The following is a 14,100-nucleotide window of genomic DNA, read 5'->3' on the forward strand; positions in this document are numbered from 1 at the left end:
CTATTTGATATTACTGTTGCAACAACAAAAATATTTTCTTACTTAAAAATATGTGAAAAATTGTATGTTAAATTTAAAAACAACTTTTAGCTAAAAATTGTATTTAGAAAAACATAATCTCATTTTTTTTGAAAAAGCCGCTTTTCATTTTTAGAGAAAGTTTTTTAAATGTCATTATTAAACCTCATCAAATTCGTTATTATTTTATATTATAACTTAAAATATATAAATATCAAAAAAAGTACTACCAAACTATCATTATAAAATTACAACAAGAACTCCTTTCTTATAGACAATTTTTTCAACATAACATATTTTAACATCACTGCCAGACCTACACTAATTTATCAAATATAATAACACATTTTTCTAAAATTATGTCTCCAAAAAGATGTGTCGGGGTAAAACATTATAATCAGAAATAGCACCCATGGTTGGTAGTTGATGACTTGAAAAGGTTGTTGTTGACTCAAGAAAGCGTTAAATTATTGCCATTCTCACAACTTTATCATGTTGTGCTACTCTACTTGGAGCTGCCAATCCAGTTTAACTTACTTTTTATATAAGCCGTAACAGTTATGCTATTCACACCAAATAAATAGACCAACTTTTTGTGTTTAGACTTTTAGATTCATTTGTGTAAGAACCTTAATCTGCTTGAGTTTCTCGATATGGAAGGTGCCGTACCTGTACGACTTGTTGGCTCCGAGATTCATGGTTTTCATACCATGGCAGGTAATTTATGTTTTATATGCAATTTGTTTCCTATGTAATTTACTGAGGTTTTTCGAAATTTTTCTGAGCTCTGATATCATGTTAGTTATTCGGAAATTATACGAGCTCTGATATCGTGTTAGTTACGAGTTCTCCCGAAACTGTTAGGACAGCTCAATAGTCAATTTTATATAAATTATACCTTAAAACTGTGTCTTATGTTTTTATTAGTGGTTTGTAGATTTTTTGTGTGCAGAAGCTGTGGCTCTCGTTTTCTAGTTCTTACAGGAGTATTAATCACAGTCTTGTATGTTTAATGAAGAAAGTGAAATAAATTTGCTCTAAAGTGAAAGTAGAGTAGTTGTGTGTTAAGAATTCTATAGTTATGAGTTTGTGTTTATTATATGCTAAAGTGAATGTATAAACCAAGGTGATGTTTGTTTGAAAGGATGATAATCCCGGGATAACTATGTAATTTTCTTTAAATTTAAAGGATTATAAATTTATAATCCCATGGATAGTATTGCAGTTGCTTTTTTCATTCATTTCCATGGGATTGTAATACATTCTCTCACAAGGTATTATAATCTCATAGTAGATATGAACTAAAACAATGATGGCAATATAAAATCAGGGGTCATAATCGTTTAAAATTGAGATAAATAGTGTGATAATCCGGGGATTATAATCCCTCCAAATAAACATGGCCCAAGTGTATGTGCCTGCTTGGAAGGCGAAGAAGTTTGGCAATTGTCTTTATCTGCTATCAGTGAAAGAGTGTAAGAAACTTATGTGATAATGTACTATCTATATTCTGTACCATACCTAAAATGGAATTTGTTATGTGGTTATGTTTAGTAGTGTAGAATGTTACTTGTTTATAGTTCTGGTACATACTTAAGGACTGAAGACCCTGAAAAATGTTTTACCCCTGGGAATGCTACAATTTCTTCATGTGGAACTGCGCAGATACTAAAATTTCTACAAAATTAATGCCTTGACGATGATGACAGCAATAGCAATTGTTCTTAGGGTTGTGCGAAGTGCATTTTATGACTTAAACATATGTTACACTGCTAATGAGAGTGAAATGTAGCTAAGAGTATTTGGGCAAAAATGCTGTGGTAGTTTTCAGCAATAATTTGTTTCTGTTAACTAGTATCTCAATGAAAAGGATATTATGGTCTTCTGGTTGCCCGTCTAATTAGTGATTACATAATCACCTTCAGCTTTGAAAGAGTGATTATTTATTTGGAATTCCTTTACTTTTTTTTTGACGAATGGAATTCCTTTACTTAATTATACATTAATGTTGCAACTTAATGTTGCGACACCTGTGCTAAGCTTTTCTGATGTGCAAATTTTAACTCTCCCCTTTTCATCTAAATCACAGTGTTTAACTGGGTATCTTTTTTTATGAACAGACTTAGATATTGGTAACGTGATGGAGGAAGCTAAGTCAAGATGGCTCCGACCAAATGAGATTCATGCAATACTTTGTAATCACAAGCATTTCACCATCTACGTTAGGCCAGTAAATTTACCACCAGGTATATAATTAATTTCATGAATATATTCGCTTATTCTTTGCCAGTTGTTGCGATATACATTTCTATTATTGCTGGATAACAGTGAAGCCTATGTTCTCTAAAAAATAATTCTTGCATTGAAGTACGCATGCAACAACAGTTCATAACTTACAGATTGAAAGGAATTTTGCTTGTTATATTATTAGAAAGAGATTAACAAAGTAACAAAATACCGGTCAAGCCTATAGCCATCTGCCTCATGCTGTTTGGTTTCTATAGATATATTTGTGGATCGGCTCAGAAATATGCTGAATTCATAATAAACCCTAAATATCCTCCATTAGATAATTTTCCCTGGTCATCAAAATTGGAGGATAGCTGAATTATAGTTGATAATTCTCATTTTTTATTGCAATCTGTTAGCTGGCATGATGGTGTTGTTTGACCGAAAGATGCTGAGGAACTTCCGAAAAGATGGACATAATTGGAAGAAGAAAAAAGATGGGAAGACAGTTAAAGAAGCTCATGAACACTTGAAAGTAAGCCCCATCCATTTCTTTCTCTGTTGGATTTCACGTATGGATTTACTTCCATAGATAGTACTAGACCTTAGTTGAATGAATTTTTAGTCTTGAAGTCTTATAATTCATTATTGTCGAACTGAGAAGGTATATGGTGGCACAGATTATCCCCCCTCTCTTGAAGGTATTATGTCGGTCATGCATTAGTACTAAAATCACAAATAGTCTTAGCTTGCTTGTGGGTATAACAGATCATATGATCTAGTTTTTTCATTATGTAAACTTATTAAATGTTGCATTTTTTTTTTCCCCAAATGCTGTATTGTCATGTACTGGAATTCAATAATAATATAGGTCTGTTTCCCTTTAAAGAAAGGATGAGAGGATGCCAATTCAGGCTACTGGCCCCTGATTTCAATTATATGATGGTATTTTAAGACCAAGTCTTACGTTTGCTGATGTTAAATTACAGGACATGGAAAATCAAGCTGATTTAGGTAATTAGATAGCATTCCGTGTATGCTATGATGGTTATTGGTGTGTAGTATGTTAGCCTTTTCTTGATCAACCATTCTACTCTGACAAGAGCTCCAGCCAGTTGATACATTTATCGCTTTAATTCTTACTTAGAGCAAGTTGTTTTATTGTTTCATGACATTTTTCCTATTTAGTCGAGTCTCTAAATTTACAAGTTGTACCTGCTCTGAGAGGCGAGAGCAATATATCATTCTTAATGCTTGTTGTATACATATATTTGTTTTTTTTATTGTGTGTGTGTGCGCAAGTTAATCATTTATGCTTTAAATATGTTATATATTTTCTATTCACAGGCATTGGTGGAAATTTTAATATAGCCTCAGGTTTTATGTATAGTTTGTAGTAGGCCTGGACAAGTTTAAATATTGACTGTTTAAATAGGAAATGAAATTGCTATAAATATAAGGTTTTCAGTGTATAGGTCGCCATCGGTTTACAGCCATTTTTGAACACACAGAGTCAATCTTCTTATCATAAATTTATGATTTCAATTTTGGAATTTGATATGTACTGGTTGCATCAGAAATAACATTCCTTGTGCTTTCTTTTCTCTTCAAAGGTTGGCAATGATGAGAGAATTCATGTATACTATGCACATGGCGAGGATAACCCGACTTTTGTTCGCAGATGCTATTGGCTACTTGATAAGTATGTTCCAACTTCTAGTCAGTGTTCATATTAGTTTAGTACTATTCATAAAAGGCCAGCACGACGACTTTAAAATTAGTAAAATGTCATATAAAAAATAATACTGTTATCTTGAAATACTTAAAGTACTGGTAGAGTGATAGTAGTCATGAGTAATTTATATTCTTAGTACGTAAAATTTTCTGCTGTACGTCAGATTTAATGACTCTATTTTTATTCCAGAAAATTGGAACACATTGTCCTAGTGCACTATCGCGACACTCATGAGGTGGGCCTCAAATATTTTATTGAACCCTCCTTTTGTTTATGAGTTTTTCTGTGTGTTGATACATCATTTGATAGATAATCTGTTGCAATTGCTTGTATGGTTCAAGAATTGCTATGCTGGCTGTTGCTTGTGTGTGACTTGCTACTCTATTCTTTTTGATATAATAGTTGTGCTCGTAGTATGTTGCATGCTTTTGAGTCATTCTACAAAGTAATAATCCTATCTGTACCCTATATAAATAAATTATACTTTATTTTCCACTTGATGCACATTGATACCAACACTTTTGAAAACATTAAATCTGAACCTATATTGTTCTGTACTACAAACACATGTATCATGTATCATGTATGTGTGATTTTATGGAGAGATATCCAAGTAGGGAACTAATATCAACAATATTGAAATTATTCCTATTAGCGCTTCTAAAATAAATATATCAAGTGCCTGGCTTTAGATATGGTAGTGGCACTTCTAACTGTTTCATACTTTAAGTGATGAGAATAATGAATTCTATAGAACTACTGATGCTTTAGGGTACGCTTTTAAAAACCCATGATACTGACCTATGTGCAATATACTCTACTTCAGTTGATCGTACATTTTTCACCTGTCAAAAAACCAACAATGATAACTAGCCTATATTTATTTGAAAACATTACTGGTCTTTCAGGGAACTACTATGATAATTATATTGGTATCATCTTTGTTGTTATTATTAGGCAAGGTTTTGGAAAACTGGACTTTTTGAATCATAAGTAAAAAACCTTCGTCGCTAATAAGTACAAGTCTTAGCTGTTTGGGATTCCTTCTATTTTTTGATTATGATAGACCTATAGCAGATAAGGACCAAGTAAAAGGCAAGTTAGTCACATCCAATTACCAAGTGATTGTGTTTTAATTGTTTCCTTGATGCTCATTAAGAGAATAAACCTATTTTTGAACATCATATCAATCAGCATAACTGAGATAACTAATTATAATCTTCTATTGGATGCCTGATACAGTCACAGGGTTCACCAGCCGCACCAATACCTTCCAACTCTTGCTCAATCCTTTCTGAACCACCTGCTTCTCGGATTTTATCAGAAGAATCTAATTCTGTGGTTAATGAAATATACTATACAAGCGAGAAAGCATATTTAGGTAATATTAGTTCTCCTCCAAAGTCTTAGCATTTTTTGCCTGATTTGATGTAATGTATTTTATCAATTTTATTTTGACTAACCAGGGGATTATGTATAAAACATGAAACTTATATGATTAAATATATTCCAACTCACTTTGAGAAGTAACAGTGGTTGATTAATTAACTTCAAGGCACTTGTTTTTCCTGTAGTCCATCAACGTTCTCAATAGGACTGCTGCATAAATTCTCATCTTTCTATTACTAGAAAATATAATTTCTTTCCAATTCTGCATGTCATAATCTTGTCATCTTTTTTTTTTTTTTTTTTTTACGTAAATAGAACCAACTGAGACCATCCAAGATCATGAAACCAGACTTCACGAGATTAATACACTTGATTGGGAAGAACTTGTGGTGCCAGAAGATCCCAACAAGTTAAATGCACCTGAAACTGGTACCAATATTCATTTTTCTCCATTGAAATCAGGCTCAGAAGTTGAGTACAATTACATCATGAGTATCTAAAATGTTTTTATGGCAGGAATATTATCACACTTTGAGCAACAGAATCCATATGAAATGAATTTCCATAGAAATAATGTAAGTACATCCAGCTCTTTAGCATTAAAACTCAAACTCATTTCCTTCATGCAATCAAATTTGTAGCATCTATCTTGAATTCTTATCTCTTGGTGTTCTATTCTTTCTTGTCATAATTGATAGTGATCTAAGTGTAGTAACCTGTAAAAATCAGGATTAATTCTCTGGATAAATTGTATGTTCTTAAGCACAAAATCTATGTTTTTGGGGAGTCAACAAAAAATTGCATTTTCTTTTTTTAATAAATTATCCTCAAGATGATTACTGTTAGACATGTCAAGAGTTGATAAATATACAAGCACATCTAAACCAATAACTAATGCAAGTGTAGAGCTTCTCTATTACCTCTTTGAAAATAGGTCTGTCTGGCTCATAATAAAGATTATAGTTAGAATTGCTGTGCTTTAAGAAAGCATTGAATGTTATAATTTCTGTAGCCAGAGGATATAATTGTGGTCCACGTGCTCTTAGGTTTAAGATGCATTTCAGCAATTAAAGTGTTGCATCTAATGATATATGTAAGAGTAAAAATTGATTTATTTTGCCTGCTTAGCTATCATGCTTTAACATTGTTGAATGCTTGTTCTTAAATAAAAAATATTACAATGATTGTTTTTCCATTCCTTCGATCTTTTAAACATATACTTCGTTTTGAAGCCATTTTGACAACAGTTCATCTTTGCAGAGCAACCTTCTATCAACCAATATATATTCTGCAGAACACAATTCATTAGAAAAATTTTCTGATCTAGTTGTTGGGAGTAACTTGGATCATTCCAATACTTTAAGCAATGTTTACTCTGATATTGTGGATGGCCAAATCAATTCAGATTTGCAGAAAAATGGTCATAAAGCACTGAATGCAGTTTGTGGTGACTCCTTGGACACCATAAGCAGAAACGGATTCCAAACTCAAGACAGCTTTGGAAGATGGATGAACTGCGTCATTACTGATTCTCCAGATTCAGCGTTCACAGGTGATCGAAATCTAGAATCTTCTATTTCAAACGGTCAGGAAACATCTGCGTTGGGGGATCAACAGCAGTCATCATTCTCAGAGCAAATATTCAGTATAACAGATGTTTCTCCTGCATCCGCTCTTACAACTGAAGAAACAAAGGTTCTTTTATTTTAAAGCTTCTATACACTGCCTTTATATGATATTGTTTTTGTCGCTTTTTGGCCATTCCATTAACTTGGAAGGAATATCTTGTATTGTTGTCTAATTACTCAAGACTATGATAAAATGAAGGATGAAAAGAGCGGTAATGTTTTCTAAATAATTTCAGCCACAGGTATATTGATTATAGCTTGACGAGTGGTTGTGGATGTGCTAGGAAGCAAAAAGTAAAGTATAAACAAGAACAGGAGAAATAATAATCAAGATTTTTTTTCTGTCATAAAATTTTGTGACATTGATCACTGGGCTTTAAAATTCTTCTGGTTCCTTATACTGACTTTAATGCTTGGTGAAAATGCACTCTTTGTCTTCTATGTTTTGATATTTACGGTGTGTACAATGATGTTACTTTGAAGTGCCAAATGATGTGTAGCTTACATTAGAGAAGCTAGATCTGTACAGCAATTTCTATAATTTTAACCATGCCCTGGCTTATCCACATATGTTTTCGTCGCCAATTCACACACAAAAAGTTCACAATTATTAGAAATATAAGCATGTCCAGACATGAATCTATTGATAAGCTTCTTACTTCACTCGCTTCATCTCTCTATGGAGATCCTATAAAGTTTATTCATATTGGATCTTGTGTGTTCTACGGTTCAGACACTAGTAACATCAGGACTCAGTTTCTTCTTCTTCTTCTTTAAATGAAATACACAATGATGAGCTGACACATTATGTGGCTCATTCCGAGTCTCAGTTGAGTTGGGGGAAGTTGGACAAGAAAAGTAATCATTCATTAGCCGCACTGTTTTACTCTTAAATTTATACTTCTCTGTAAGATATACCTGTTATATGGCTCTATTTCACTCCCATCGGCAATAATCAATCATAATAAGCATGCTAGATTGCCCTGTCAGCTAACAAGATTGGTGGACTTGGAAGCAGTATGTACCGATAAAGGGTTGCCGGTGTCATGAGTTAATTTTTTTAAAGCTCATCAAATACACCGTGCTGCTGTAAACTTTCCAATTTAATGAAACCTCTATAGATCATCTAAATATCATAAAAAGTATGACAATAATAGATGTAGATAGCATAGTTTCCAATATAGCTGCCAATTCTGATTTAATACTCCATTCCATGTGCCTCATCCGAGATGCACATATATTCTACTGCAGAAAAGCAAGAGTGCTAGAATTGTGAGATTGAAGGTGTTGGAAAAGTTATTATTTGAACCTATCTTGCAGTATTGATGATTGTTTCGTCTTCAAATCTTGCTTGTTAGCAATTAATGAGCTAGTCAGTGGTTACTCCTTAAAATATGATGTTATATGTCTCCTACTCTCTTTCTTTCCCTCTTAATGTTAAGTAAACTTGTGTTTTTATTTGCAGATTCTAGTTGTGGGATATTTTCATCAAGCGCAATCCCCATTTGAGAAGTGCAACTTATTTTGTGTATGTGGAGATGAATGCGTTACTGCAGAACTTGTTCAGCCTGGAGTGTACCGTTCCTTTGTTTCACCACACGAGCCTGGAGTATTTGATCTCTATTTGAGCTTTGATGGCCAGAATCCTATTAGTCAAGTTGTAACCTTTGAGTATAAATCCCCTCCAACGGAAAAGTTGGTCAATCAGTCAGATGATGAATCTAAGTGGAAGGAATTTCGGTATCAAATGAGGCTTGCTCATTTACTCTTCTCTACGTCAAGGAGATCTAACACATTGTCCACGAAGCTATCCCCAAATGCCCTCAAAGAGGCCAAGTTCTTTGCTCAGAAAGCATCTCAAATTGGCAGTAACTGGACATCTTTTTTGAAGTGTATAAAGGAGAATAAATTATCATTCCCACAAGCAAAAGACAACTTGTTTGAGCTCACTTTACAGAATAGATTACAGGAGTGGCTGTTAGAAAGAGTTGTAGAAAGGTGTAAAGCCACTGATTATGATGATCAAGGCCAAGGAGTAATTCACCTTTGTGCTATACTGGGTTATAAATGGGCCGTACCTCAATTTGTGCTATCGGGTTTATCATTAGATTATCGGGACAAATTTGGGTGGACAGCTCTTCATTGGGCTGCATATTGTGGAAGGTTAGTGGTGATATCTTTTTTGTCTCAACTTTTGTTTTTCTTCTAAAAGTAATAATCTCTTCCACACTCCACAGTGATAATTATTAATGTCTCTTCTACTCGTCATTGATCGTGTTCAAGTCATGATACTATTTTCAGAACAATGAATCTTAACTTTCAGTAAATGTTGAAGGGAACACTCAGGAGTGTGTTTTCAGTGGATATGTCTTTGTCTATGAATCACTGCTAACTATCAAATATGTTAATTCAGGGAGGACATGGTTGCGATTCTTCTATCTGCTGGGGCAAAGGCAAATTTGGTCACTGACCCCACTTCAGAAAACCCGGGTGGATGCACAGCAGCTGATCTTGCTTCCAAAAATGGTTATGATGGTTTGGGGGCATATCTTGCAGAAAAGGGATTAGTGCAGCATTTTGAAGACATGAACTTAGCTGGAAACGTCAGTGGTTCACTGCAGATTACTACAACTAATCCTACTAGCCCGGGGATATTTACAGAGGAGGAGCTGTATTTAAAGGATACTTTGGCAGCCTATCGAACAGCTGCGGATGCAGCAGCTCGCATCCAGGCTGCATTTAGGGAGCAATCACTAAAGGTGCAAGCAGATGCAGCCAAGTTTTCCAGTCCGGAGGATGAAGCACGCCATATAGTTGCAGCGATGAAGATCCAACATGCATATCGCAAACATGACACGCGGAAAAAGATGGTTGCTGCTGTTAAAATCCAACACAGGTTCCACACTTGGAAGATGCGAAAAGATTTTCTCAATTTGCGTCGTCAAACGATCAAAATTCAAGTAAGTTGTTATGTTTGCCTATATGACTAATTAATTAAGACATTTGATTCATGAAACAAGTGAGCCAACTCTTTCTAATTCGGCACCAAATATCTGACTCAATATAATTAGATCATTTAGTTGAGTTGGATAAATCAAAACTTACTCTCAATAAGTTGCCATCTTTATTAACCTGAGACTTGTCTGAAATTTTGTCTAATTCAAGTAAGGTCTGTGTATTCTTTTGACAGTTAAAAGGTACTGAGTCACCATGAGTTGAGTGTTTGAATAATAAGCGGAAATTAAACTTTACTCTTAAGTGCTAGATAGTTTGATAACATCCACCCTTTTGTAGGCTGTTTTCCGAGGTTACCAAGTGCGGAAACAGTACAAAAAGATTGTATTTGCAGTCGGAGTGCTTGAAAAGGCAATATTACGTTGGCGAATGAAGAGGAAAGGTTTCCGTGGTCTTCAGGTTAGTCCAGATGAAGCTGCGAAAGACCCAAAACAAGAAGATGTACTTGAGGACTTCTTTAAAGCTAGCAGGAAACAAGCTGAAGAGCGCGTTGAGAGATCTGTTGTACGTGTTCAATCCATGTTCCGTTCTAAACGAGCACAAGAAGATTATAGGAGAATGAAACTAGCTCATAATAAAGCCAATGTAAGCAATTTTATTTTAAATACTAATATATAGGAGTATATTGTAAAACAGTAAAGCAATATGCATTAACCAACTTGACCTTTTCATGTGTAGCTGGAATATGAAGGGCTTCTTCATCCTGACACTGACATGGGTTGACATAGCACGAGGCATTGGCTAATAACAGTTCCCAAGTGGCAATAATGGCGATTATACAGCCATAAATAAGTGGTTGGTTTCTTGATCATAAGATGTATATTACGTAAATATGTATATTCAAGTAGTTGTAAACTTATAGCTCAGCTACATATTTTTACAAGAATGTGAGCGTCGTGATTTCAGGTTTGATCTTGTGCAATTCACAATAGCAAATTTAGTTGCTATTAGTTTGTATGCAGTTTGTAGTATGATACAGTAGTCCTGGCTTGAGTTTGATGCAAATGTTACCATATGCCTAGTTTCTGTTTTTTTTTTTCTTTCTGTATTCTGTCGATACTCGATACTGTTATTTGGGTCATCGTGTTCTGCAATGACGCGATGCAGGAATGCTATTAGTTTGTGTTCAGTTTGATAGTATGATACAGTAGTCCTGGCCTGAATTTGATGCAAATGTTATCAATTATCATACGAAGTTTCTGTTTTTTTTTTTTTTTCTGTATTCGTGGACACCGTTATTTGGGTCATAGTGTTTTTGAATGACGTGATGCAGGAATGCAATTTTGGTTCAGTTCGGTATTATCTTGTTGGTATTTTTAGTTCGGTTATTATCTTTGGCCTTGCTAGTCAGCTAACACCTAACCTCTAATCATTTATTCAAGTGTTTTAAAATTTCTGATTAATTTTAAAAAATATTTTATCAATTTATCGATCACATTAAAAAAAATCTTGATCTTACTCAATTTTATAGCATAAGTTAAAATTCTAATTTAATCGGATATCTTAGAATTCTAATACATTTTTCAAATGAAATTGAATATCCTCAAATCTCACAAATAAAAAAACGAGAATTTGAATTGAATATATTCCTAAATCCGCAAAATTTACCCATTAGAGTGAAGTAAAAATATTTTTCAGTTGCGGCTTAACTAAAGACCGGGCCTAGTTTTGTCAAAAAAAAAAGAGAAAAAGATCGGGCCTCGTAAGCCAAATCTCTAAAAAGAAAACCCATCGAAAAACGACCCTCCAAAAGCCCAGCCCAATCTGCTTAACCCAAAACCTAGGGCTCTTTAAATCCCCACTACAAATCAATTCCTCTCTCTTCTTCTTCGTCAAAACCCTAACGCCGCCGATCAGGTATCGTATCTCTCCGATCAATACATATATTCATCTGTAAGTAATTAAGTTTAATCTATTCATAATATACGCTTCATTTCAGGGAGAGAGAGAGAGAGAGGAGAGAGAAGAGATGGCCAAGTCGAAGAATCACACAGCACACAATCAGTCAGCCAAAGCGCACAAGAATGGTATCAAGAAGCCCCGGAAGCAACGTAACATCTCCACACGTGGCGTAAGTCTCGCTTTTATATTGTGTTTGAAATCTGTGTGCGTTTTGATTATGATAAGTTGATGAATTATTCAATTATGTGATTTTGGAGGCTTTAATTATATTTTATTATATTGGATTGGTCTCGTGTTTGTGAATTTTTGTGAATTTTTTGTTGATTGTGTTGATTGGAAATGACAGATGGACCCGAAGTTTTTGAGGAACCAGAGGTATGCGAGGAAGCATAACAACAAGGCTGCTGAAGGCTCTGCAGAAGAGTGAACTCGAAAGTCATGTTAGGGTTCAATATGTTTACTTAGCTTGTTATCGTTGTTGAAGTATCTGTAGGTTGTTTTACGTATTGGATGAGAATATTGTTATGAGTTTTGTTAAATGAGATTGGTTTCATTTTGATGATTCGGTTAATTGGTGCACATTTTATATATCTATTAGATTATGTCTCGATTTTGTGGTACTATGTATCTATTTTATGGCTTGGATCAAGTTGGGGATGTGCAATGTCATTAGGATGTAGTCATGCTAATTTGATTTTGGTTATCTGCAATTTTGTGCAAACTGGCATTGTTAATAATTGTAGTTATATGCTGTTTTTGTTATGATTGGTAAAGAGGTTGGCTTGTTCTCCCCTGAAAACTTAACTCAACTGTAATTTTTTTCCCCCATAATTTTAATGAAGCTGTAGGAAAAGACCTTTGCTTGTGCCTTCATCTTAGATGGGCCATTTGGGGGTGTTTCCGTTTTAGATGGGCCATTTTATAGTGTTTCCCTCTTGGAATAGTACTTTGGTATTACCATGTATATTTATTATTCAATGTTATTGTCTTTCTGAGGAGTGTAGTATGCATATCAGTTTTATTAAAGAAACATATACTACTGTTTGTGTGTGTGTGTGTGTGTTCTTGCACATGATTACATAATGTATATGGATATGACATGCAATTTTAAGTTGCTACATAGTATGTTAAATGCATTTCTTAGGTACTATAGAGTGCGGTACATGCATTTTTTTGTCCTGCTTTTCAAGCAAACCCTCATGATAAATGTGTATTTATCTGTTATTTGTTACTAATGAATGGAGGCATTGTGTTTTGTTATGTCTGGTGCTGTGCTTTTTCATATTCAGACAAATGTTTTATCATCAAATTATCACTACCTGTGTAATGTTAGAATGTTAAGCATATGGGATATTACTTATCAGACGTTCTATGATCACACAGGTACTGGGGGGAGCATTTATTTTAAGTTTGGAAAAATATAATGAAACATATGTTTGGTTTTGTAAAATTGGTTGGGGCGGGAGTATCTCAATGCACAGTTTTTTCTCTATTATCTGATTATTGGTCATGAGAATATCTGATATTATTTGATATATCTGATGGTTCAAACACAAGTGATGAAGGTATTCTTTCATTTTTTAGTCACCGTTTAATCATGCTCTGGGAACAGGGAAGTTGCAGAGCTTACATATCTTAGCCATATTGTACTTTCGACTATGCAAGGGGATGTGTGTGTGTGTGTGTGTGTGTGTGTGTGTGTGTGTGTGTTTGTATATGTATTTTGTAATAGTAGTTATTATTTCTTTGATTACCGACTGGTAATTATCAGTTTATGTTGGAGCAAAAGGTGATCTTATATCTGGACTCTGATGATCAGGAAGTCATCTGTATCTCAATTATTACAGGCCTCCTGAAATCCCTTTTTTACTTGTGTTTTTTCCTCTACTGAAAAGCAGCAACATGTTGGAATTTCTTATCTAGCTAAAAAGAAACTGTGATTTTTGTGTTATTTATTCATGTGGGGTAATTTGAAGGAACAGGGGAAGAGAGAATGTGCTCCGGAAGCTCCGTTAAGTCTATTGAGCAGGGCTAATCTTTGTGATGAATATGTGTCTGTCCATTCCATCGTAGATCAATAGTCAGTGTCTATAGAGATGCTACCAACAGTATACCTGTAGACTGTAGAGATGCTGCCAATGGTATTTTGATGAAACAATTAAACAAATGTCTTATATTTGCAGT

The 14,100-nt window shown here is 34.4% G+C and overlaps 2 protein-coding genes across 3 annotated transcripts; both read left to right on the top strand.

Annotated features, from left to right (window-relative positions):
* Positions 1-443: 443 nt before the first annotated feature.
* LOC108199552 (calmodulin-binding transcription activator 6) lies at positions 444-11,029 on the top strand. Its single transcript, XM_017367418.2, has 13 exons — positions 444-735; positions 2,139-2,264; positions 2,667-2,782; positions 3,861-3,949; positions 4,172-4,217; positions 5,225-5,363; positions 5,687-5,800; positions 5,888-5,946; positions 6,632-7,066; positions 8,465-9,162; positions 9,413-9,959; positions 10,294-10,599; positions 10,693-11,029. Exons 1-13 carry the CDS (start codon positions 672-674, stop codon positions 10,735-10,737), a joined length of 2,784 nt encoding a protein of 927 aa, XP_017222907.1. The 5' UTR covers positions 444-671; the 3' UTR covers positions 10,738-11,029.
* Positions 11,030-11,728: 699 nt separating this feature from the next.
* Positions 11,729-12,487, top strand: LOC108197692 (large ribosomal subunit protein eL29z). 2 transcript variants are annotated; one of them, XM_017365382.2, is made up of 3 exons: positions 11,729-11,871; positions 11,954-12,085; positions 12,263-12,487. In XM_017365382.2, exons 2-3 carry the CDS (start codon positions 11,984-11,986, stop codon positions 12,341-12,343), a joined length of 183 nt encoding a protein of 60 aa, XP_017220871.1. In that variant the 5' UTR covers positions 11,729-11,871; positions 11,954-11,983; the 3' UTR covers positions 12,344-12,487. The 2 variants fall into 2 exon arrangements, with proteins under 2 accessions (XP_017220871.1, XP_063939922.1); XM_064083852.1 differs by having other exon boundaries at positions 11,785-11,873; positions 11,958-12,085.
* Positions 12,488-14,100: the final 1,613 nt, after the last annotated feature.

This window comes from Daucus carota, chromosome 8 (assembly GCF_001625215.2).
Source record: "Daucus carota subsp. sativus chromosome 8, DH1 v3.0, whole genome shotgun sequence".
Lineage (NCBI taxonomy): Eukaryota > Viridiplantae > Streptophyta > Magnoliopsida > Apiales > Apiaceae > Daucus > Daucus carota.